We start from the raw sequence: 26,877 nt of genomic DNA, 5'->3' as shown, positions 1-26,877 counted from the left end.
TGTACATGGATCAAACTACTGTATACCAGTCCAGAAGCTTCAGTTTGTATTAACAAATGACTACTTCAAACTAGAACACGGTACTAGACAAGGATTCCCCTTGTAACCACTGCTTTTTGCAATCGCCATTGAGCCACTGTCAGCTCACTGTCAAAATGCTTATGAGATAAAGGGGATTATCGGAGGACAACTTGAATAGAAAACTGTATATATCAGATCCACAAAATACTGCGCCTGCAGTCTTAACAGCACTAAGAGAATTTCAAAAGATTTCTGGTCTCAGAATTAATTTGACTAAAAGTGTGCTCTTTCCAGTGAATTCTCAAGCACACAATATTAGATTGGACGCCTTCCCTTTTATCATTGCAGATCAGTTGAAATATCTAGGGGTAAACATCATAAGTAAACATAAAGCTCCTTATCAACAAAATTTTGCCGTCTGTATGGAAAATATTAAGCAAGACTTGCATAGATGGTCAACCCTCCATCTCACTCTAGCTGGAAGAATTAACATTGTCAAAATGAATATCCATCCTAAGCTTCTCTTTTTATTTCAACATATCCCAATATACATCAATAAATATTTTTTTAAGAAATTAGATTCAACCATAACCACATTTATTTGGAATTAAAAACATCCACATATCCAAAGGGTGACCCTACAAAGACCTAAGGCTGAAGGTGGCATGGCTCTACATAACTTTCAATTTTATTACTGGGCAGGAAATATACAAGCTATAAGAACCTGGACATGGACACAAATAGAACATACACAGGCTTGTTCCGCAATAGAAATAAAATCCTGCAGTACTTCTTTATATTCCTTGTTTTGTACCCCAATAAGTACAAGTCATCGCCAATATACTAACAACCCAATTGTGCTTCACTCACACAGAATATGGAACCAATGTAGGAAGTATTTTAAGATAGAGAAGCTTTAATCTGTGGCACCTCTGCACAAGAACCACCTTTTTCCACCCTCTCAAACGTACACAGTTTTTAATGTCTGGAAAACATTCGGGATTAAATCATTTAGAGATCTGTACATAGACAACGTTTTTGCATCCTACGAACAATTACACTCCAAATTTAACTTTCCAGCAACACATTTCTTTCACTACCTCTAAATTAGAAACTTTGTTAAACAAAACCTGCCCAATTTTCCTCACCTCCCACCTACCTCTATGCTGGAAAAAATATTGATCATTCTTGAGGACTCAGACAGCATATCCGTAATATATAAAACATTTTACAGTCCCTCCCTTTCAAAGATTTGAGAGTATAGCGGGAAAAGGATTTCTCACTTGACATCTCAGAAAAGCATCTCTAGCAATGCACAGAATTCACTCGAGCACCATATGCGCAAAGCATCCAATTATTCAACTTAAAATTATATATCAGGCACATCAGTCTCATTTAAAATTGTTTAAAATGTTTCTAGGGCAAGATCCAACCTGCAAACATTGCAATCAAGCTCTGGCCTCACTGGGCCGCATGGTTTGGGCCTGCACTAAATTAACATCATTCTGGACCAAATTTTTTTAAATGCCTTTCAGACAGCCTTGCTGTCACTATCCCTCCTAATCCACTAACATCTGTGTTTGGAGTGCTTCCAGATGGTCTTAAAGTGGAGAAAGACAAACAAATTGTGATTGCCTTTACTTTATTATTGGCACGTAGACTTATCTTGCTCAACTGGAAGAATCCTAGCCCACCTATTTTAAGTCATGGGTAACTGATGTTATATTCTATTTGAAATTGGAAAACATCAAATCCTCACTTAGAGGATCTGTATAAAACGCTTTCAAAACCTGGCAGGATCTAATCAATGACATATTAGAATAAGCATTTAAATTGAGGAAGCGGATTCTCTCCCCTCTTTTTTATTCAATTTATTTTGTATTCATTAATTATCTATTTACTTATTTTTACTAGTATAAAGTTTTACTCTCCTGGCCTAGCTCTCTTTCTCATGGGTGGAGTTTGATTTGCTTCAAACCTTAGTTTTGTAAAACTTGACTTGTTTGTATGGAATGTTATTTGATTTTAATAAAATCAATAAAATGCAAAAAAAACCAAAAAAAAAAAAAACTGCTCCCGAATGTTAGATGTGTACCAAAAAGTAAAATAAAGTCTGTATTAAACATATAAAGTATGTATTATCAAGGAAAAAGGTTAAGATACCCTCACTGAGCAAAGTATTCCTTACGTGTATATATACATTTATTGCTCTTAATCACTCTCCATATCTGCATTTGAATTGCATTTGATGAATGCCTTATGCAATTGCTATGTATAGCTAATAATCAACAAAAGTTATATTCAGAGCACATTTGGCCTGCAAATGTTTATTTTCCTAAACCAATGAGTGCTGAATGTAATCAGTCATGAAAGGCAATTGTGTAAACGTAAAAAATTCATCTACCCATGTACTGTATCTGCTAATCTGTCTATCCAGGTCACAGGGCTCAGAGTCTTTTTGTTAATATCAAAGGGCTCACTCATGCACAAACCCACATAAACTCGCTTAAACACTGGGCAAAATCAGGAGTCACCAGTTAACCTAAAATGAACGTCTTGTGGGTGTGGCATCAAATCACAATGTGTGGTGTGTGTACCATATGGTATGTATTGACATACCAAACTGGATGAGTGATGGTTCCTTGCCAAGGAGGGAGGCCATGATGGAGGTTGAGGATGGAATGATGTACTAGCTGAGATAGGTGCTAGTTCTTTACGAGGATGGAGCACCTGCTCAGAAGAACAGAAGGTGTGTTCAGACTGGAATTGTGTATTCCCCCAAGTACACATGGTGATGGCATCCTACTGGAACTACTATACGAATTTTACGATACGAAAGTTGGGAATTGTCCCATGGGACAGCTCTGTCAGGATTCCTGGGGCCACCAGATGGGGTCTACTGGGGAGCTTTGTCCCTTATTAGAGGGATTCCACATGAACTGGAAGTGCTTCCAAGGTGTAATGCTGTGGCACTGGAAGTACTCCCAGGTCCACCATAAACGGTAGTGTTCTCCTATATGATCAGAGCCAGGAGGAGGTAGATGAGATTATGTGGGAGGTGTCAAAGGAGGAAGCAGAAAGCCTGTTATTATATTGTTTTAATTGGGATGAAATTTGGAAGTCTGTAATAGGTATTGTTTTCAATAAGCAATCTTGTATTTGAACCCAGAACTATGCCATCTAATTGTGTCTCGGGTTTGGGGATGCAGATATGTGCATATGGAGAAAACTCACTCAGAATGTGCAGTTCCAAAAGGCCCATGACAGGTGTTTGAACAAAAAATTCAGGACTTGTAAGGCAGCAGCACTTTCACCATGCTACCCATAACACTTAACTACAATTTGTCTAAAGAAGAGAATACTGTTTTACCAGCCTTTATGTTCCTTTGGTACACTTCCGCTAAACTGCAAGTTTATGTAATCATTTTTAGACCCCTTTACTTTTATTCTAAATCATGGTGTTCCAAAACATACCTCAATACTGATGAGGTGGAACATGTTTTATTAAATGAAATCCTGCATGACACCAAACCCACCAGCTTTGTTACCTACTTATATTCAGATGTCCTTTTGACAATGGCCTTTGGATCCAGGAGAAAATGTTTCTGGGAGATTTCCCCACTTGTTGTGTTGAATGTAACCAGGGGAAAGCCCATCTGCCTTGTCCAGTGGTTCATGATGTCGCTAATTGATGTGGGGAGCTGGATGTTCTGCTGTTCGTTTACTGCCTGGAGTGAGAAGAAATCTCATTCAGCATCACATTCATGACAGATGCTAGCCAGCAGATTGCCTATGAATTCTTTAGCCTTCAATAAATTGAGAAGAAACAGTTTTCCGATCCTCTAGATTGATGTGTGGGAAGGATTATGTATTGTCTGAAGGCATTCTAATCATAATCTACAGCACAAATGCATGATATCCATATTGATTAATAACTCCAATTCATACATAGAACGGTGCAGTCTAGATATATTATGGAACTTCAGGGTTCTGGTGCACCTTGTGCCAACTGTTTGCCCTTCATTCTACCGAGGGCTTTGATTATCTTCTCTTGATTTAGTATGTATTACCTGTTGCAGATGATTCCAAAGGTCCAGGTAGACAGTATTTCTAAATTGGAAGGCCTTCAAGTAAGACTGCAAAGGAAAAACACAAACCTTACTGAAGAGCTTGATGTGAGATTTCAAAATCTTTGGGTAAATTTGCTCACAACTAGTTATGTCAAAACCTCATACACTTTTTCAACATTGAGAACAAAATTATTTTCACGTTAGTTTCACTTCTCTGTTTACCTATGTCTTTTCCTAGAACTGTGAATGTAATACATGTAATTTGTCGCATGGCAGCAAAGTCAATTCTATTTTTGTCTCTTGTTCACGTAACTGCAGAGGAGTGCAGTGTGTTTTTAAAAATGTGTTATCCTGCATATTTTCCACACCAAGGCACACTATGAATGCATCACCTGCATATTACTGTGTTTTTTCCTTATTAAAACTGTACATCCACCCATTACTTTTCAACTGCTTTATCCTGGTTGAGAATATGAATACTTCATGCAACATTCAGCTTTGAGTATTCTTTTCTGTTTACAATGTATCTTTAGGATTGTGATGGCCAAAATTGCCTCCATAATTGCCAAAGAGGGCATCGTAGTACCAGAACAACTACAGCACATGGCTGACGGTTCAACAAAATGTCTTTGTGTGACAGATTTTTTTTTTTCATTAGAGATTCCTATTTAAATACTAAATGGCTGGCAGACCATGCAAAATGAATGCATGAAAATGCTTTCAAGATGGGAATTAAACACTTTTTCTGCTGTGTCAATGGCACAAAGTTTGCTGGAAGTGAAACATTATTTATTTTACAAATTTTTCCAGTTAACATTCAATTTTTCACACATCATGTTACTCATCACTACACTCAACTAAAAGGACAAGAATTATAAACAATTATCTTACAGCTTTTCATAAGCATACATAAACAATAATTATGGGTGTTCAAAACAAACCTTTAAAAACTGAACAGATATCTTCACTATTTAATGATCTCCTCCAAGTGCCCGTCTGGCTGCACAAGCACCTCTCACTTCAGCTCACTTCTCATTTTCTGCCCACACTATAAGGTGGCTCATCTGTCAACCTCAGTGTCTCTTCTCGTAAGTCATCAAAGCCTCGATCTTCTCACACATTCACACACACACACACATACACACACACCAGGTTAAACTCCCACATAAACACGGTTTCTGGTGACACGTCTCTTTTCCTCATAAATCATGCAGCCCTCTGTGCCTCTACAGTTCCTGATTCTCTCTACATGTAAAGACTTTTCCTGAATCTCCATTCATTTTATTTAGAAATATTCTTTTATATGCAGCTTTCCTGTAAAAGGTTCAAGTATTTGTCTTCTAACATGCATAAAAATCAAGTTATGTATCTAGGAATGTACAGTATCTAGTGATTTTGTCATATAGAAACATAGAAATATTTATGAAAGTATTTTCTAAAAATGCAGACTTAAAATGTTTATAACCCAATACAGAAACCTATCCCTGATCCACCCTACTGAACATTTAATATGTCTTTTTTATCAAATTTGTATAATGATCTCAGTCCTTTATGCTTAAAAGAAAAGAGCACAAACTCACGCTGAGTCCTTTCCTGAAGAGGTCTTCTGTTAAAAAACTGGAGAGCATTCTCAGCACCGCAGCTCCCTGTTCAGAAGACAAATTCACACCATGATACTGGCCAAAATGAAAGTTATTTAAAGCTCCTTAAACATCAGTTTCCAAGACATGATAGATGGAAACCCTCATGTAAAGCCTCCTCACTCAGAAAAACACAAAAAAGACACAAATAAACTACAAATGGCATACGTATTACCAAAATAAACTACAGGGTAGACTACCAATAAGGAGAACTGAAAGCACAAATAAATAATAAACCAAACAGCAAACCTGCTGCCACTGGGCCTAACTAAGTTGGTTTTTCCCCACTTATCCTTTGGTTTAGCTTATCCACTTTGACATGTTAGGGGCCTAATAGCACACCAGACACAACATCACAGTCTCAAGTTCCTGGTTAAAATAAATATAATTAAACAGGCTTCCTGTCACTTTCATAAAACAATTACATTTCTATTTTCTTCTCTTTCTTTCTTGAATCTTCCCAGGTGGGCTTTACTCTCTTCCACCCAACATCAACCTGCCTGGGTGAAGCAGAGTGGCTCCTTTAACATAAGGCCCAGCAGTACTTCTGGTGCCAGGACATCGCCTGCAGCAAGCACCTCCAGGTCTGGTGGAAGCCCCACAAAGTAGGGATCACTAATCTCTGCAGCACTCTCTGGTGGCGCCCATAGAACCCAACAAGCTGCCCAACAAGACTAAAGTTCCAAGCAAGCCCTACAGTGATCCGTACATTTGCGTAGCCCAGGGATGCTGCCATCTAGTGTGTTGAGGGAGCAAACCGTCTAGGCAGGTTGTCTCCCCCTGTCCCTCCATTATACTGGCTTCCCGGCCAGGTAAGGATCTTTAGTCAGGCTTTGTGGGACACCAGCTTATCCATTTCTGTGTTGGCATCTTCTGCCAGTCTCCTGGCTGAGGCAAGGAGCACCCTGCCTTTCTTCTTGCTTATTCACTACGGTGGCGTCCCAGCCAGGTAAGTAGCCTTAAGCCATAACGGCAGAGATACTAACCCCTGCTTGCTGTCCATTATATCATATATCACACGACGGTATCAGACCAAGCAACCACTTTACTTCTCTTTTCTCTCTTCCAAACATGGTCTCTCTTTATTGTGCAAGATGAGTGTGTTTGTTCCATTCTCCTTGCAACCCTGAATTCACAGAATGTCAGGCCATGAGGTGGCTTTAAAACCAATCCGTTTCAGAAAAGCCTTAGAATTACCTCTGGGATCAGAGTGGCCCTCCATTTCAGCCAAAAGCACTAGGGCAGAACACAATGTAGATGCTCCCGGTGTAACAGACCCCCTGAACCTTCAGTTATCTTTTCAAGGCTAAGCCACCAAGGTAATTGCCCTGCTGCCTAGACTGTATGAGGGACAACACCACTCCTTAGGTTCTGATCTGGGACTGTGTGCCCACCTCTGATGTTCCTTCCTTGGCTTTGCACTCTTTCTTGGAAGAGAGTTGGGCAATCTTGGCAACTCCTCTGCTCTCTACGATTGTTTCCTTCCAGTCTTCTTCTCTCTCTTGTTTAGGCTATCATCCCTGCCTGCTGCACATTTGAGGTACTCCACACACTTGCACGGCTTACAGTTCCCCAGCAGACCTAGTCCTAATTATTCTTAGGACCTTGTCTTTTGCCAGTCAGGTTCTCTTGTGTTCCTGGAGGCTGTGTGCTGAAAGCTCTCCAGCCCTGTGAAAAACTGGTGGTGACCATTTCCATAGCAGCCTCATACTAGTCAGGCACCACCTAACAGGCTGTGAAAAGAGTGCTGCTAGAGTAGAAACAGAAACGCTGCTCCTCAGAGAATGCACTGGTAATATAAAGTAAGCCATTGACAAGCATAATGGACTAGTAGCTCAGAGAGTTGTGCTATCATCAGTGTTGCTAGTTTACTCCTTGCCTCTGCATTACTGTATAAAGTCACTTAGAATATAAAAAGGACATATTTAAATGCTGATATCATACCAAATGTAATGGCATACTGTATTAGAATTACTAGGAAATGCCTGAAAATGTATCATATCGTAACTACAATTTTTGTCTCATAAACACAGAAGAAAAGATTACAGGTTAAAGTGAGAAGATGGCTCATGTTTTTTTTGACAATCTGCACTAAACAAACCCATGTGGCCACTCAGTGTATGTTTAGAACCTTATTGACAGCCGTCTGATTTTCACATTTCATTATTTGTAACCAGTGTGCCACATTTTAGTCATTTCTCAAAGCCAAAGCAGTTTCTGGACCTGGCTTATCAGAAATGTTTTCCTGAAGCACTTAACCCATTGACCGACACTGTTAGTGCCCAGGATGGCTCACCACGTGTAGTACAACAATGGGGAATTTCCACTTTCAAATGAAATATAATCAGGGCACAGTGACTTCTTTGTCATTTTTCTTCATTTTTATGCTGAATTATGAACACTCGAATGAGACAGTTAGGTGAGAAACAATAGATGGAACCACAAGTTCTGATTACTCACATTTCAGCATTGTCAGGCATTTCCCTGTAATTCCACATAAAGCAGGACTTCATTAATGTTTGTTTTTATTCTTTTTCAGCTTTTATTAAGTACAGCTGACAAATGAGATTAGATCATCTATTTTGGAGCTTAGATAGATAGATAGATAGATAGATAGATAGATAGATAGATAGATAGATAGATAGATAGATAGATAGATAGATAGATAGATAGATAGATAGATACTTTATTAATCCCAAGGGGAAATTCACATACTCCAGCAGCAGCATACTGATAAAGAACAATATTAAATTAAAGAGTGATAAAAATGCAGGTATAACAGACAATAAGTTTGTATAATATTAACGTTTACCCCCAATCCCACCCCGCTGGGTGGAACTGAAGAGCCGCATAGTGTGTGGGAGGAACGATCTCCTCAGTCTGTCAGTGGAGCAGGATGGTGACAGCAGTCTGTCGCTGAAGCTGCTCCTCTGTCTGGAGATGATCCTGTTCAGTGGATGCAGTGGATTCTCCATGACTTACAGGAGCCTGCTCAGCGCCCGTCGCTCTGCCACAGATGTCAAACTGTTCACCTCTGTGTCTACAATAGAGCCTGCCTTTCTCGTCAGTTTGTCCAGGCGTGAGGTGTCCTCCTTCTTTATGCTGCCTCCCCAGCACACCACCGCGTAGAAGAGGGCACTCACCACAACCGTCTGGTAGAACATCTGCAGCATCTTATTGCAGAAGTTGAAGGACGCCAGCCTTCTAAGGAAGTATAGTCGGCTTAAAGGGGATATGAGACATCACATGGCATACGTGAATGGTGAGTGTTCAGAGGGTGGTCAGCATCTCATGTGAACACAACGATATTGTGGTAATTTTAAAGAGAGACATACAAGTGATGAGGGAGCAGCTGGTTTTGCCAGCTCCATCATATGATGATGCACACATAGAGGAGGAGGAGCATGAGGTGATCAGACAGATGGTTTCATGCCACTACTAGCAGACTGAACCCTTTTTTTGTAAAGAAGGATTAGGAAATGAACATGAGTCTTTAAATGTATTAAAGTTGGAACTAAGAAATCAAAAATTCTGTTTGCAAAGCCAAAGCACTAAACCAAACTCAGTTTTTTGCAAAGAATATAACAACAACAATTTATTTTCGTATCACCAAAAATCACACTGAGAATGATTCAATGGGCATTAACAGACCCTGTTGTTTGATGCCCCCAGCCACGACTCTCTACAAAGACAAGGAAAAACTCCCCAAAAAATGGAAGAAATCTTGGGAATGGCAATTCAGGGAGAGATCCCCTTCCATGTAGGTTGAGCACGCAATGGATATCAAAAAATAGGGTACAGTATATACAGCACACAAAAAAGAATTAAAGTAATAAGAAAACAATGCAAAATACTTTCTTTTTGTAAATCGCTACTTGCCAAGTGCAAGCGCAGAGTGCTGCAACAACTCTCGTGGCAAAATGCAAGAACAGATTACACCAATCACTGAATACAGAAAAATCACATATAAGAATACAGATTTGTGTCACCATCCACCTGCAGGAGCAAGTGTGCTGCTATTAGTAGTAGTGACCAACCGAGATTGAAGATGACCACAGAAATCTAAATGAGATGTCAAGGTGTTGTTAAAAAAAGATGATTTTATTTGTAACAATCCTTGATAGTTCTTGGTCAAGGTGCAAAAAAATATATAATGAACAAAAATTAAAGAAGAGACCCAAAAACACTAAACCTGCGTCTCAGAATAAAAATTAATCCAAAATGCAAACAAAAATCCAGGTGCACAAATCTGGTAAAGCAACAAGGCTACCTCTCTTGTAAGCCCCAAGGGTACTAATATTGACAAAAATGAAAAATAGTCCAGGCTCTGGTACAGCCTACAAACAAAAAACAAAGCTCTTCTATCAACATAGAAAAAAATCAGGAGCCCACCCTGGCTTATAGGAGGCTTATATCCTGTTAGCAGCCAATCACTGAGCCACACAGCTACTCTTTTCTCTGTGCTCTCAGTCTCTTGCCAAACACTCGTCCACCACATGAAAGTGCAGTCAATTGACTGCCTTAAGCTTCCCAGCTGTCAAAGTCTCCCCAATAGGGCGACACCAATGACTACTTCATCTAAAACAAGACATAACATTAATGGAATAGAAACATTTAAATCAACTAGTCTATAAAAACTATAAATAAATGTATACAAACGAAACCAAAAGCAAACTACACTACTGCCAACCTTGTGGCGAAAAAAAAAACAAAAGTAACTTCACACCCCCTTGTGCTCAACTTTCCACGTTCCTGCATGAGTGCGCATGCCTGCATTAGCTCAGAGAGAGAACTGGCATGGTGCAGGGATGTTGGGTAGAAGAGCAGAGGAAGACCTGGAAGATAGGTGGAGAAAGGGGGTCATCAGAAGAAGGATGGAGTAAAGCTGAATCCAGAGCTATGACGCATAAAAAGTAACAAAATATTGGCATAACTTCTAGTAATGGAGAAGAAGATTATGATTTTCTTAAAAAAAGAAAAGAAGTATTGAAGGTATTTCTTAAATTGATTTGGAGCAACCCCCTGCTATAAATCTAATTAAAATGACTAGAGAACTGAAGTCAGCAATGGGTGATGTAGTAATGCCAGAACTTTAAGAGGAGGAATAAGGTTATGAAACAATGTGAGAAAGCATTGGATATGAAAACACTGTTGGGTAAAAAATGGAGCCATTATTGCTACATGAAAACAGAGGAATTACGAGTTCAATTAATGGTGTTCTAGTGGACATTTCAGTTGAACAAAATAAATCTTATTTTGTAGGAATTAAATTAAAGGAGGTTAAGAGGCTACAAGTCTTTAGGGATGGGGTAAGAGTAAATAGTTTATCAATATTGATTTATTTTGATGAAGTAAAACTCCCTGATAGAGTTGGATGTGCTAGCTACCCAGTGTTATAGTATCTACCTCCTCCAATAAGGTGTTATAAATACCAAAAATTCAGACTTATGGCAGCAAAACGTTGAGGAAAAGAAAAACATAGGAAATGTGAAGAGTGTAAGGAAGGTAAGACATTTAAATGTAATTGTGGTAGAGAACATAGTGCAGCATGTAGAGGATGTGAAGCATTTAGGAAAGCGCAAGAAGTTGAAGTAGTTAAAATAAAATTAGGTGTATCGTATTCAGAGACATTACAAAAAGTTAAATACAATAATACTGTTGAGAGAGGAGAAATGAATAAAGAACAGAATGCTGAATTAGTGAAAGGGTGTTAATGTCATTGTTCTCCAAAAAAGGATATTCTAAGAGTGGATAAAATGAGCTTTGTGATGTTTACAATAGATGTAGTTAACTTTATGGCTCAAACACCAAGTTGTACTGAAAAAATTAAAATAATAGTGAAAGCAGCAGAAAAATACCTGGGATTACTATGTATCACATGGGAAACAGTAAATGAAACCTCAATGGGAGGAGCATCAACAGTCCAAAATTGATAAGTTACCTAATTTGATTAGACTTTTGCAATGGAACGCAAGATATTTGATTGCAAATGGCCAAGATTTTAAGAAGTATGTATCAGATACAGGAAACATGGCCATTGTCACATTTACATTTTCAGACTGCTGGTTATGTTACTATAAAGTGGGATAGATTAACTGGGAAAGGGGTGGCATTGCCAGTTTTGTTAGAAAAGGCATAAAGCAGGGGTGGGCAAAGTCAGTCCTGGAGGGCCGCAGTGGCTGCAGGTTTTTGTTCCAACCCAGTTTCTTAATTAAAAAAACAATCCTTGTCAATAATTTAATTTCATGGCTTGCTAGTGCTTTAACTCTGCCATGTCAGGTCATTCTCATATCCTAGATTTTTTTTCCTTTCTAAGGATATCATCCAAATGATTTGAAGACTAAAACAGATGAGTAATTCTTAGTTCTTCACTTTTTTCTATTTAATTAAACCAAATAGTGCACAATAAATAGACACAGGTGTAAATAGAAACTAGCTAAATAAAGAAATGCTGGTTTCTTTTGTTATTTGTATCTGATTGCTATCTATCCATCCATCCATTCATTATCCAACCTGCTATATCCTAACTACAGGGTCATGGGGGTCTGCTGGAGCCAACCCCAGTCAACAAAGGGTCCAAGGCAGGAAACAGGGTGCCAGCCCACCACAGATCTGATTGCTAATAAGGGGTAATAAAAACCAAGCATACAGCTGTTTAAGACTAAAATAAGCAATAAGGGTTCAAAATCTTAACCAGTGAGACAACGACAATGAAGCAGAAGCGTTACTTGAGCAATAAGTACTTCTTATTAAGCAATTGAGTTGAAACAAAAACCTGCAGCCACTGCGGCCCTCCAGGAATGACTTTGCCCACCCCTGGCATAGAGTATAGAGTTGTGAATGTGGATAAAAAAGCTGACACACTACTTGTTGAAGTCTTTGATAAGAAAGGGGGAGTTAAGGTAGTAATCTTTTATAAACCTTGTGAAAAGTTGTCTATTGATTGTTTAGATACTATATGCGACCCAAACACCCTTAGGGCTGTGTGGTGTGGAGATTTTAATGCACATTGTCCACTGTGGGGTTGTAAGGGAACTTGATAGTAGAAGAGTATTTAGACATGTATCATCTAGTATACAGTAATGATGGTAGGGTTACAAGATAATACAGAAACTGCTATAGATCTTACATTAGTGAGGTACCATCCCACCCAGCATTGAAATATTTTATTCTTATTGTTTAAACTGGCAAAGCTTTGTACCTTACTGTAGGTGATGGCATCAAAAACCCCATTAATGTCTTCAAGCGTGTTGATCTCTTCTTCTTTGGCACTTAGTGGACGAGAATATGGAAGGGCATCAACTCCAAAGACATAATGGACCTCATAGACAACAAACAGGTCTTTCTGTAAGAACAGTAAAATAAATGTTTTTTGCTTTTTAGACATAATACTTATTTGGCTGACACCATTATTCAAAGCAACCGGCAGAATTTATGATACAATTGGTTACATTTCTTTTGGTTGTCCAATTGGAGCACAGGCAGGGCAAATGACTTGCTCATGGTCACATTGTGTCAGTAGTGGGATCTGAACCCCCAACCTCAGGGTTTGAAGTCCAGCACTTTAACCACTACACCATACTGCCTACCAAACAAAAAGACCAAAACTAAAGAATACTCAGCGTCATGATGGTGTTCTGAAATAAATTACTTGTTGGTAAAGTTTTGCTGAGACCCAAAATGGGAAAGACTGCCTCTCCTGTGTCTCTCTGTGTGGTAATGGAGTTGCTCAGTGTGTTCAATGTTTATCCAAGGAGGGCTGTGTTGTTTCTTCCCATCAACAATGGATGAGGTTTAACTTTGCAGTATTTATTTATTTATATGAGTGTAGCTAAGCTGACTGATTAGAGTGAAGCATCTAAGCAGGAATTATTTCTTACACCATTTCCTTTTTAGCTAAACTAACTAGCAATAGATATGTAAAATAATAAGACAATGTTTTCTCACAATACCTGAGTTGTTGACTCTAATGAATTGTAATATGGAGATGTTAAGTTCTTGTTTGCCTCTACAACTGAGCTGACCAAATGTCATGTTTTAAATGGGGCTCTCTTGTTACCCCTTATACTGAACTTTAGCTAACTTGGCCAATCTGAGAGAGAGTTAAATAGGTTTGGTTATTCCCTGCTGTTCTCTAATAAAGATGGCTGGTCAGACACATTTATTAAGTCATATCTAATGAAACAAAACATAGAAAACACAAAAACAGAAATTTAAGATGGTTGGTATCTGACCAATAAGCAAATATCCTGTTATGTCTGTCATTTATTTTCACCAATACAGTATGTTCTCTATTGAACTCTCTAGGTTAGTGAATATTAATATGAATATTAACACACATTTTACTCCTGGTGAGATAGTTTAGATTTGGTAGATCCCAATTCAGATTCAGTGTTTTGCACAAATACCACGGGGTAGTAATGAGGACGGTCCGCATGGCAGACCTTGCCTTTCTGTTCCTTCATGTTTTTCTAGTTAGATCATTTAATTCTGAGTTTATTTCAAAACTAAATAAACATTTACAATAAAATTTAATTGAGATCAAGTCTCATTACAAAACTCACAATGCTCCAGGATGGTTCAACAAAGTCAGCTCCAAGATACTTCACATAGGATGCAAAGCCTTCATTGAGCCACAGGTCATTCCACCATTTCAAAGTAACCAGATTGCCAAACCACTTGAAAAACAACAACGTTTGAAAAAGGTTATTAAAATGAAAAAGGACAATATTAATGCCGCATTTGCTTGAACAGTAAGTCTTGAACAAGGTTCAAAGCATAATCACCATGTGCATGGCCAGGACCTCATTGTTTTCTGTAATAAAAAATACATATGTTTCTTTTACAATACTTGGAGGATTCTGGAAGATCAACACCTACCACTCAAGTTGGATTACTGGAACCTAATCGCCCAATTTACACACATAGAAATAAATTAGAAAGTAATGACTAAAACTGAAGAAGACGAAGAAGAAGAAGAAGAAGAAACTCAAGGGATGACAGGTCCTTCCTTCTTCCGGTTCTGTAAGTTGGGGAGCTTAAGCAGTGTCAACGATACTGAGGAAATGACACATTTGAAAGACAACTTAAAGGGGTTAACACAACTCAAAGTCATAAGCATCACCTGAACAATAAGCCTGGAAGGGCAACATTCCCTCTTTTTTATCTACTTTTATATATAAAGCTGAATGTGTGTTTGTTTGTCCAGTAACCTAATACACCAAATTATATACAGACTCCCCAGGTTTCATTCCAAAATTTGCCTGCACCTTCTTTTGCAGTTACTAGATAAACTTTTTTTAAACTATTGATGTTAAGATCAAATGTGATCTTGCATCAGATTTGTCATTATAAATATATAAATGGATTTTAAATTTATGATATGCTGCTGTCATCACAAACTAAACAGTTGGCTTGTCTCTATTGCATTTTGAACATGATATAAACTTGAGAGAAGTCAGAGGATGAGGAAGGAAGGATCTGATGACTATCTTACATTCTGCAGCACCCAAAAATGTAAGTGAGTCTGTAAAGTGGGATACATTAAATATTGCCTTAGTCAGCTGGTAGCACTGTGATCACTAGCACCTGAGGAGCTCTGTTACACCTTAGCAGAGGAGCGGCTTGTCCGAAGAAGAGCCAGAACAGCCCTAAAAGAAAGGTGGACAGAACTCAGAATCTGGTCTCTCATCAATAAAGATGAATGTTCAGTTGCTTTTGAACAAGATGGATAAACCTCTTATGGCAAATTATGGTGTGTTCGGTACTGTGGCATTTTAGGTAGTGCAGAAAACTCGTTTAAATGTACTATTCTCTACAGTGTGGATTTCTCCTAATACAATCAGAAGGAGAAGAAAAAGGGCAAGAGGCAGACTGTAGAGATAAATTACATAATCCTGATTAATTTTTAGATGAATATTGCAAATTGGGACTCACTAACAGAAATGTTACCAATGCTCTAATGTTGAATTATTTTGAATATATGATTACTTCATCCACAAGACTTTGGAAAAAGCAATGAAAAACTTGGATCAATATGTCTCATAGTGCACTTGTGGACAGGTTGGACCTGCTTTATGTCAATGTTAAATGACTTCAAATGTAACCTTGTAGCACCACTGGGCAGATCCGATCACAGTTGATTTATCAAACTCCCACCTACAAGCCTTTTATTGGATGGCAACAGATCTCTTATTATTATCCAAGCCATATAATATGTATATTTTTCTAGAGCTTACCCTTGGGGACAAATAAAGTAAAATCTATATTTCCTATCTATCTATCTATGTAATCTTTTCATTTTTATGAATTGTCATGCTAATTCCATTCCAATTCATGGCGTCGTGTCAGAAAATGATTTTGGATAAAGCGTAACCGATCATTAGAATTGGGCTGATTACTGTGCTGTATGTCACAGCAACTAGGCTCTGCTTCTAAATTTCCTTCTCTTGAAGTTATTTATAATATATTTATATATGTATTTTACTAGCTATCCTACCTGTTTAAGTTAGGTTGAAATTGAATTAATCAACATAGCCCTCAGTGTTAAACATTTGCAGTCCAGGGTCTATTGGAATGTATTTTGTAATGCATGTTGTAATATCTATCTTAGTGTCTTTCCTTAATATCTATTATAAGAACAGGAGGATGCAATAAGAAGGGTTGGGGCACCTGTGGTCGAACCCTGTATAACTGAAATAAATAAAAAATAAAGAAAACAAGATTAAGAGCATTAACGAAACATCTTTTCTGACTGATTCGAAGATGGCAGAGCTTCTGGTTATATGTATTTCCTCCAGGAAGAGGCAGGTCCAGGCAGATTGACACAGAAAATGATGTCAGTGGCAGAAATGTTCTGGTCTGTAGATGGAGGAGCTATCACACAGCGCCGACCTTTGGAGTGGCAGACCATCACCAGAGCTCTTAAACTGTTCCTTTTTCACACACATTTGACACTATCTATCTATCTGACATGGAAGTGTCCCTAGGAGGCATTTTTGTGACCTAGCACTGGTATGTATTTATAAATCATACAGTAGTTTTATTAAATGAAATTTTGATTTTAGACCAAACATTTTCTCTTGAGGAATTAATTTAGTGACTATACCTGCACTTTAGTCAACTCCTGGCAGTGCTAGGCACCTCTGCTAGTTTTACAAACATTTTATACACACTACAATGTTTTAACAAATAAGTTATATTTGTCATAGAACTATATCATGATATTTTCAATCATTCAGTTACTTTAACATTACAGTCAAAATTGTATCACATCATGTAGTGTGGAAAGGTAACCAGGCTGGTGCCACACTGAGGTAAAAAGAGACGTCGCCCCTCATCTGAGCTGCAGCAATCCCCACAGTTTTGAACAACATGACTTTTAAGCATTTTTGCTAACTTAGCTTGTGTCCTAGAATTTGTTGTATTTTGTCAGTAATCAGCTAACGACACTAACCACTAAATCATAATTCACATCAAAACTGACTCATGAGAGTGCAGAGTAACAGCTCCTCCACCCAGTTCACACTGACCCATACTCCATATTTAAACACCACAAGCAGGAACAAGAGCAGCAGCTTTTGAACAGCATGTCTGCTGTAAGTATGGGTAAAAATAAAATAAATTTCAGATAAGGTACAGTAAATATCAATTAAGGCTGCATTAATTAACCGTTATAATCAACCTTCAAGATTTGAATGCCCCATAACTTCCCCAAACCCCACATTTTCTAACCATCTTTAGTTGTAATTTCTTAGAATTTGTCAATCAGTTATGGGATAAAATGCACTACTGTTGACTTTATTTCTGTTTCGAGTCTCTGCTTTTTTGATTAGTAAGTGAATTGAGCTTCTCAATTGCAATAGTAAAAGTACTATTACAATAGTACATAGACATTCCACATATAGATTGAGTACTTATCTTGCAATAAAAGTTATAAATACATTATTTTGAACAGCTACAAACTTTTTAGGAAGGTGAATGTAGAAGTTATTAAAAGGCTGTATTACAAATGCAATATTGTTGCCCCATCAGAACTTCAGACACCCTGCCCTGCAGTCTTTGCCTTGATAATGGCCCCAGAAACTAATGTAAGATTGATTGAAGCTCCATTTTTTTCTTTTCACTTAATAATCAATATCCCTTTCGGATGACATTCAAATGATACTGCACTGCAATGAGGACTTAACATTTGTAATCACGGTTGTCTCAACAATGCTTACTGTTTCATTATCTCTGGCAAAAGACTAAATAGAGAAAGCAAGGGGCATACAGATGATTCCCAAAATTCTAGCTTGTTTTTCAGATCTAAGCACTAACACCAAAATGACTTCTTGTTGGAAAGTTCTACTTGCAATTGCTCTGATGTTATGTTAAAACAGACTTACTTCATAATGTTAAACTTATTTTGTGCATGTTACCTGATGAGCCAATTCGTGACCAAGAATGAGCACAATTGCCTCCTTGTTCTGAGTCGAGGAATCATTTGGATCAAGCAGAAGGCCATTCTCATGATAAACAAGCAAGCCCCAGTTTTCCATGGCAAAAAAATTGAAATCTGGGACAGCAATCTGGTCTGAAAATTACAAAAACAATACAAAAAATATTTTATAGCATTTACAAATGCAAACTGAATTGCTTTAATGTTCAATACTGTGCAGTGTGTAGCTCTGCTGCCTCACAGTTCTGAGGAGATGGTCATGGAATCTAAACCTAGTCAATGTCTGGATGAGTTTTCCTTTCATTTGTGACTTTAAATTGGATTAATATGAGTAATTGTGACTTTGTGGATGAGTGTGCCCTGCAATAGAATAGTAGTCATGGAGGGTTGAATCCTCTGGGTGGGTGTTCTACAAAATTATGTTCTCCATGTCACATATGTGTTGAAACTGTTCACATGAATATCTCATAAAATAGACAGCTCATTAAAAAAAAAAAACATTACAGGAGATGACAGGAACATCCAGTAGGGTTTATGGTTTCAAATTTCAGGATAAGCATAACAGCACATAGTGCCATAGGTCAAGGTCTTTAACGTTTAGGTGCTCCTGCTCTCTAGCATGAATTGGCCAGTATGCATGCAACACACTAGAGATCTGCACACAGGTTCTTTGCAGTGATAGCCCAGAATAACTTTACTTGCTCAGGAGATTAATATGTGTGTATACATAAGCTGTTAAGATCAGGAAGCAGGTGCTTTGCAAACATCGTTATGTACAGAATCCCTTGTGAGTTCATCTTTCAGAATGGCAAATCACCTAATTTTTAATAGAGGCATAACAAATGTGACTTATCTTCCCTATTTTCCTGCATGACTGAGATTGGAAAAAAAAGCACCTGTAATTCGTTTTCATGGCATTTAACAAACAGTTCTTTCTGGGTTCTAGGATTGCCCCAGTGACAGGCAGCAATGACCTTACAGCAGCAATTCTATGCAGATGCCTTAGCAATGAAGGCATGGAAAACGGACTTCTTGGGTTCAACGACCCCATCTTTCCTTGAAATGCAAGAAAAGTTCATCAAGAGCTGCGAGATGAAGATTTCCTGCACAGGGACCACTACCAAGCATTCCCAGCACATCTTCACTACATGTTTGGGTCTACCTGATTTGTCCAACTTCTTTCTCCAGTGTTTATTATGGACAAACTGTGACTAGCACAGAATTCCAACAACAAAACACCACTCACGTTCAGATTGGGTAGGCCAGTCCTCCTAATCACACCTTTCCAGGTTTCACTCTATTTGCCAACGTGAGCATTAAAGTTCCCCAGAAGAACAATACAGTCCCCAAAGGGACTACCTTTCAAGATTCCCCCCAAGGTCTCTAAGGAGGCCAAATACTCTGACTCAATTGGTGGTGCATAAGCACAGATAATAGTCAGAGCCCTTCTTCTTACTTGAAGTTGCAAGAAGGCAACCCTCTTGCCTACAGAGGAAAATGCCAATGTACACATGCTGGGCTGGGGGCTGTGAGTAAGTCCACATTCATTGAACATCTTTCATCCTGGGCAACTCTTAGGCAGAATAATGTACTGCTCCTCCTCAGGAGTTCCAGAACTTTTGCTATGTACTGAGGTGAGCCTGACTATATCTAGACGGTACCTCTCCACCTCATGCACTAGAACGAGTTCCTGTCCCTGCCAGAGGAGTCCCATTCCATGTCATTAGAGAAAGTTTCAGCATCTGGAGATCAGTCTCCCAAGGCCTTTGACTGCAACCCAAACCATAAGCCAGAATATTGTTTTATTTATTTTGTATTTTGCTACTCTTTATATTTCCCCTGCCCCACCTTTCTTATTTTTGTCAATAAATCTGTTTTTAGAGCTTTGTCCTCTTTAGCTTATTTTAAGATTACGAACAACTAAATTCACTATAATTTATGTTTGATATTTCTAGTAAGATTGACTATTTTAAGCAAAAGAAGATTAAGAAGTTGATATGATTGAGGTGTTTACAATTATGAAGGGAATTAGTCCAGTGAATCGAGACTGTTATCTTAAAATGAGTTCATCAAAAACATAAGGACACAGTTGGAAACTTGTTAAGGGTAAATTTTGCACAAACATTAGGAAGTTTAGACACATAGAATAAGCTACCAAGTAGTGTGGTTGATAGTAGGATTTTAGGGACTTTCAAAACGCGACTTGATGTTTTTTAGAACAATTAAGTGGATAGAACAGGCAAGCTTTGATGGGCTGAATGGCCTGTTCTTGTCTAGATTGTTCTAATATTCTAATGTACTGTAATGCTTTCTTGAAATCATTGCTAATGCTGGATTTGGTCAGTTCAAAAGTTCAAATGTTACAAGAATCATTACAAGAACTAGAAGTACGACTACATCACTACTGCTCTTACTTCTTGACAAAGGCTTCCAGATCAGCTTAGAGATGTTATCAATATCCTTCCTTCTCACTTAAAAAGCCTTAAATGGCCAAGGCCATGCTTACTTTCTTGAACATGCAACAGCATTGCCTCCAAACCAGAGTGCACATTAACATTTCAAGATGCCAGTTTGGAACTGCTTTGTTTTACTGTGTGTTTAAATAAATCCGTATCTGTATTTACAGTGCATCTGGAAAGAATTCACAGCGCATCACTTTTTCCACATTTTGTTATGTTACAGCCTTATTCCAAAATGGATTAAATTCATTTTTTTCCTCAGAATTCTACACACAACACCCCATAATGACAACGTGAAAAAAGTTTACTTGAGGTTTTTGCAAATTTATTAAAAATAAAAAACTGAGAAAGCACATGTATTCACAGCCTTTGCCATGAAGCTCAAAATTGAGCTCAGGTGCATCCTGTTTCCCCTGATCATCCTTGAGATGTTTCTGCAGCTTAATTGGAGTCCACCTGTGGTAAATTCAGTTGATTGGACATGATTTGGAAAGGCACACACCTGCCTATATAAGGTCCCACAGTTGACAGTTCATGTCAGAGCACAAACCAAGTATGAAGTCAAAGGAATTTCTGTAGACCTCCGAGACAGGATTGTCTCGAGGCACAAATCTGGGGAAGGTTACAGAAAAATTTCTGCTGCTTTGAAGATCCTAATGAGCACAGTGGCCTCCATCATCCGTAAGTGGAGGAAGTTCGAAACCACCAGGACTCTTCCTAGAGCTGGCCGGCCATCTAAACTGAGTGATCGGGGGAGAAGGGCCTTAGTCAGGGAGGTGACCAAGAACCCGATGGTCACTCTGTCAGAGCTCCAGAGGTCCCCTGTGGAGAGAGGAGAACCTTCCAGAAGGACAACCATCTCTGCAGCAATCCACCAATCAGGCCTGTATGGTAGAGTGGCCAGACGGAAGCCACTCCTTAGTAAAAGGCACATGGCAGCCCACCTGGAGTTTGCCAAAAGGCACCTGAAGGACTCTCAGACCATGAGAAACACAATTCTCTGGTCTGATGAGACAAAGATTGAACTCTTTGGTGTGAATGCCAGGCGTCACTTTAGAGGAAACCAGGCACCGCTCATCACCAGGCCAATACCATCCCTACAGTGAAGCATGGTGGTGGCAGCATCATGTTGTGGGGATGTTTTTCAGCGGCAGGAACTGGGAGACTAGTCAGGATAAAGGGAAAGATGACTGCAGCAATGTACAGAGACATCCTGGATGAAAACCTGCTCCAGAGCGCTCTTGACCTCAGACTGGGGCGACGGTTCATCTTTCAGCAGGACAACGACCCTAAGCACACAGCCAAGATATCAAAGGAGTGGCTTCAGGACAACTCTGTGAATGTCCTTGAGTGGCCCTGCCAGAGCCCAGACAGATCTGGAGAGATCTTAAAATGGCTGTGCACCGACGCTTCCCATCTAACCTGATGGAGCTTGAGAGGTGCTGCAAAGAGGAATGGGCGAAACTGGCCAAGGATAGGTGTGCCAAGCTTGTGGCATCATATTCAAAAAGACTTGAGGCTGTAATTGCTGCCAAAGGTGCATCGACAAAGTATTTAGCAAAGGCTGTGAATACTTATGTACATGTGATTTCTCAGTTTTTTTATTTTTAATAAATTTGCAAAAACCTCAAATAAACTTTTTTCACGTTGTCATTATGGGGTGTTGTGTGTAGAATTCTGAGGAAAAAAATGAATTTAATCCATTTTGGAATAAGGCTGTAACATAACAAAATTTGGAAAAAGTGATGCGCTGTGAATTCTTTCCGAATGCACTGTATGTATTATGTAATAAGTAATTTGTAAAGTTTGAAATTGTGTTTTACCTGTGAACTTTGATCCTGCACTGAGTGAAGAGTGCTACACAAACATTAACTGAATCAAACTTAATATGAGGCTAAAATGGACATTATGTTTAAGTTCACAAGTATCCCTCATTGTTTGATAGCACTCACCTGACTTTGGTAGTGGGTATGAGATGTTATAGTAAGTTTCGAGGTAGTTCAGGATTGATGCTGCAGCCTTTAAAGAGTAGTTTCCATGTCCTTTATAAATTGCTTCCTTGCGAGCCCAAATGCGAACCTGAAAAGGTAAAGTTGGGCACTTTTGTTAACCTCACTGTCTGGTGTGTTAAAAACTATCATACAATATAAAGCAATGTCATGGAGCCAACATCAGTTGAGTACCTAAAATCAAATATCTGCTTAAACAGGCTGGGTAGGCTAGTGACCCAGAAAGAAAAGCCCCCATCTCTTTGATGTAAAGCTGGAACAAACCTAAAATCTTTACTGCTAAGACCTGCTTTGTTCATTTTTATTTGTTAAAATGCATATTTACTGCTTACAGGTAAATGTTATCCAAAGGCTGATCATTTTCTATGGGAAACATATTGTCTTCTTGGTACTCAAATGTGGCACTTGGTGCCACTGCCCACCTGCCATGTTGTTTCTAATGGAGGATCGCAGGAATCATCAGGTAGAGGGGTCCTTTCTTCGGACTGGCTGGCCCAGCACTGACTCAACTGTGGAATGGCCAATGGGGGGAGGCAGCTTGATGGCCGACGTCTCCAGCACTCTTAACAAATCCAAATCGTATTATGTAATATCATCTATTGTTGAATTCTGCTCTGTTTCAATTGCACTATTATATTGTATTGAGGATTACTTGTGTTCTGTTCTGTGTATTGTATTGTATTGACCCCCTTTTTTGACACCCACTGCACGCACAACCTACCTGAAAAGGGGTCTCTCTTTGAACTGCTTTTCCCAAGTTTTCTTCCATTTTTTCCCTACAAGGTTTTTTTGGGAGTTTTTCCTTGTATTCTTAGAGAGTCAAGGCTGGGGGGGCTGTCAAAGGGCATGGCCTGTTAAAGCCCATTGTTGCACTTCTTGTGTGATTTGTATTGTATTGTATTGTATTGTATTGTATTGTGACAAGTTTTGCAAAAGCAAGATGTGATCAAAAATGATGAAGCATAGCATTGATATGAGCACTGAATGTCAGGGATTCATCGCTGAGGCTGTTGACGCCATGCTGTTTAACCCTCTACTCTAAGTACGCTAATTAATGGTGTACACTAACATTGGGGATCCTTGGGACCTGTTGATGCAGTAGAACAGTTCCTTTTTACTCTCATTTGAACAACTAAGATTGCAGGCTAAATGCAAGTTGAAAAATTGCCCATAAGGTTCAATAAAACCGGCAGTAAAAATCTTGTTGCTATGAATATGGTGTTATTTCCAAGTGTCAGATATTTAGGGTGTATTGAAAAAAATGCACAGAGAACTATCAAAATAAGCCAGTATAGCACAATAAAGAAGAGGAGGAAGTCAGAAATTTAGACCAGGTGTTCATTGGTTTTTAGACTTAAGATGGAAAAGAACTGAACTGTCTGAGCTGTGACAATTGTGGTGAAACCTTAAAAGTACAAGACATTCACCTCTAAGATTTTGTACCTGGCATATGTTTTGTGGTTCTTGTTTAGTACTTCAAGGATGCAGATGTAAAAAAAACAATGGATGCGGGAGTGGTCAAAGTGTGTGAGCAACTGGTAGTGAGACTTAAAAAAAGTCCAAACATTCACTAAATGGTAAACAATTAGATATTTAAACAGAGAAAAATGCCACTGTACATTAAAGTAATGAAAATGAGATGTAGGTCTCCTTGCAGTAGATTAAAAGTTTACAATACTCTAAATTAAAGACTTACAGAACACATAATTATAGATAGTTATTGCATGGTTAGCTTTTCTTTCCTCCCCAGCTCAGAGGAGACACCTGTTGAGGGCAACCATGCCAGGCTGTGACTCGTAGACCAGGCTCCGCCTTTTTCTGGTTGGGGCAGCATAAAAGGGACGGCCCCAGAAAGTGGTGTCTCATTTATGACCAGGAGTCGCTACCAAACAAGCTCCTGTACAAGATCTGACAGCTAAAACTCAGGACAGAGAACTCGGTGTGGGCTATTTTTATGGTCAGCATCCTTTTGGTTGTGCTATTATGTACCATTTTGCTTTTTGCTTACAAATAATTAAATGGGGCTACCAGGTTGATTCCCTGACAACTCTTGCTGTTTTGCTCTGGTCCTATACCAACGGTCACAATAGCAATTCTAAACAAACTTTTTACCAACTTGGGTAGCTACACTTCTGAGTCTAGTAATAAGAGTCAGTAAAAAAGAGCTTATGATTTTGGCTTGGGAGCAAAATGTGTGTACATACAGAGACTCAAAGACAGAAGGAGAGATTGTTGTAGAGGTAAGAAAACCTTTCTAGATAATGTAGAAGGCTGCTGTGACACCCCGTGTAGTGGGAATTGGAATCACCAGCCTACACTCTAGGTGTCTAGTATGTGGGACAGAGTGTGACCAGGATGATGGTGTAAGACAGGGAGACACAGACACAAAGAGGGTTGTTTTTTTTTTGAAAAATAAAGTGATGTTTTATTTACAGGTGCACTTAAAGAAAAATCAAAAATAACGTCCTGCGGAATTTATATATTAAAACACAGTCCAATACCACAAAGGACACACAAAAACAGTAATCAAATGGAGCCCAGAAATGACTATATACAATATTTACAGTGCTTCCTGAAAGTCCCAAATGAAAAAAATATACCACTCACAAACTAGTGAAATCCAAATATATGCACAAAAGCAAAATGTAAAGCTGTATTCCTCCACAGTGATCCAAGTCAGGAAGCTGCTCCTCCAAACAGTGTATACATGATTCACCCAAAAATATTCAAAATACAGAAAAAAAAAGTGTATATACAAAAATAAACAGTGCACCACTAACCACAGCCCAATAAATACCTCCACCAAAGTTAATCGAGAGATTTATATGAAAAAATATTTACAAAAACAAAGCACAAGCCAGGCGGCACAGTGGTAGTGCTGCTGCCTCGCAGTTAGGAGACCCAGGTTCGCTTCCCAGGTCCTCCCTGCGTGGAGTTTGCATGTTCTCCCCGTGTCAGCGTGGGTTTCCTCCCGGTGGATTGGTGATTCTAAATTGGCCCGTGTTTGTGTGTGTCCTGCCGAGGGTTGGCACCCTGCCTGGGATTGGTTCCTGCCTTGTTGGCTGGGATTGGCTCTAGCAGACCCCTGTGTTCGGATTCAGCGGGTTGGAAGATGGATGAAGCACAAGCCGTAAGGCAAGAACGTTGTTCTGCCGGGTACCTTTCTCCAAGACGAACTAGTCAGAAAGAACCCCCTCTAGAGGCCATGATTCCCTTTTGTTTAGTGATGGGTCGTTCTTGAACGATTCAGAATCTTTAATGTGACTCGGGAAGAACGAGTCGTCTCGTGGGAGTGATTCGTTCAGTCGCGCCTGCGCATTTGCGCAACTTTCTATAGTTTCTGTATTGGAAATGATTCACCTGTTTCGAGTTTTCGGGTTTTTCGAGTCGTTCGTTCATCACGTGGCAGCCCCATACGCTTAACCAACTCAGTCTGAGCCGGAAACAGAATTGACTAGTTCATCTCGAGTCTTCGGGTTCGAGTCGTTCGTTCATCACGTGACAGCCCCATAAGCTTAACCTAGTATGCAGTCTGAGCCGGAAACAGAATTGAACGAAATGACTCGAAAAATGATTCGTTCATTTTGCTGAACGAGACTCAAAGGTCCGAGTCGGTAAAATGATCCGAACTTCCCATCACTATTTTGTATTCGGCGCCTCTACGCTGACCAATTAAACCGCCGTACGTCATCCCTCCCGGGGCACGTGATGACGTGAACGCATTTCCGAAAAGTGGCGTCTCCTATCCCACATAATTACTATAAAAATTCAAGTAGCCGTCGCGCGCGCGCACATAGCTGTGCCGGTGTTCTAACGAAACATCCTACCCATCGAAATGATCTACTCACTGATACTACGCATGCGCAGACCAAAATTACGCAACTTAGCCTTACTACATTAATGCATTTATTACAGTTTACTGCATAGGTATTTACTGTCAACGTTTTATAAGTTATATATTTTGCATGTGTGACTTTTAATCTTGTACAGGCCATTGTATCCATGCGCGAGTAATGACCGTCTTGTGAAATCTTTGCATCAGGCTGTGTCTCTTTCGGGCATTAAATGATGCATATTGAATAAATTGTGAAATGTTAACATTTCCATAAATTTGATAGACGACTTCTAAATACAACATGTTAAATGATGACATGGTATAACGTTATAAGTTTAATGTTACGACTTACAATAAACTACGGTAGGATACTTCGACAAAGTAGGACAAATCGTCAGAACACC

General features: G+C 39.1%; 1 protein-coding gene across 2 annotated transcripts in view; it reads right to left on the bottom strand.

Moving 5' to 3' along the window:
* The window catches only part of LOC120541449 (aminopeptidase N-like), an 82,578-nt gene that overhangs the window by 41,759 nt on the left and 13,942 nt on the right, over positions 1-26,877 (bottom strand). For both annotated transcript variants that reach the window (XM_039773087.1, XM_039773088.1), the window contains exons 4-10: positions 22,582-22,708; positions 18,151-18,305; positions 14,296-14,409; positions 12,933-13,076; positions 5,672-5,737; positions 4,092-4,157; positions 3,574-3,749 (exon numbers count right to left, since the gene is read on the bottom strand). In XM_039773087.1, coding sequence (XP_039629021.1) covers positions 3,574-3,749; positions 4,092-4,157; positions 5,672-5,737; positions 12,933-13,076; positions 14,296-14,409; positions 18,151-18,305; positions 22,582-22,708 — 848 coding nt within the window. The remainder of the gene's footprint in view (positions 1-3,573; positions 3,750-4,091; positions 4,158-5,671; positions 5,738-12,932; positions 13,077-14,295; positions 14,410-18,150; positions 18,306-22,581; positions 22,709-26,877) is intronic.

The sequence above is a fragment of the Polypterus senegalus genome, chromosome 12 (assembly GCF_016835505.1).
Source record: "Polypterus senegalus isolate Bchr_013 chromosome 12, ASM1683550v1, whole genome shotgun sequence".
NCBI classification, from domain to species: domain Eukaryota; kingdom Metazoa; phylum Chordata; class Cladistia; order Polypteriformes; family Polypteridae; genus Polypterus; species Polypterus senegalus.
This window is presented reverse-complemented; position numbering and strand designations above follow the sequence as displayed.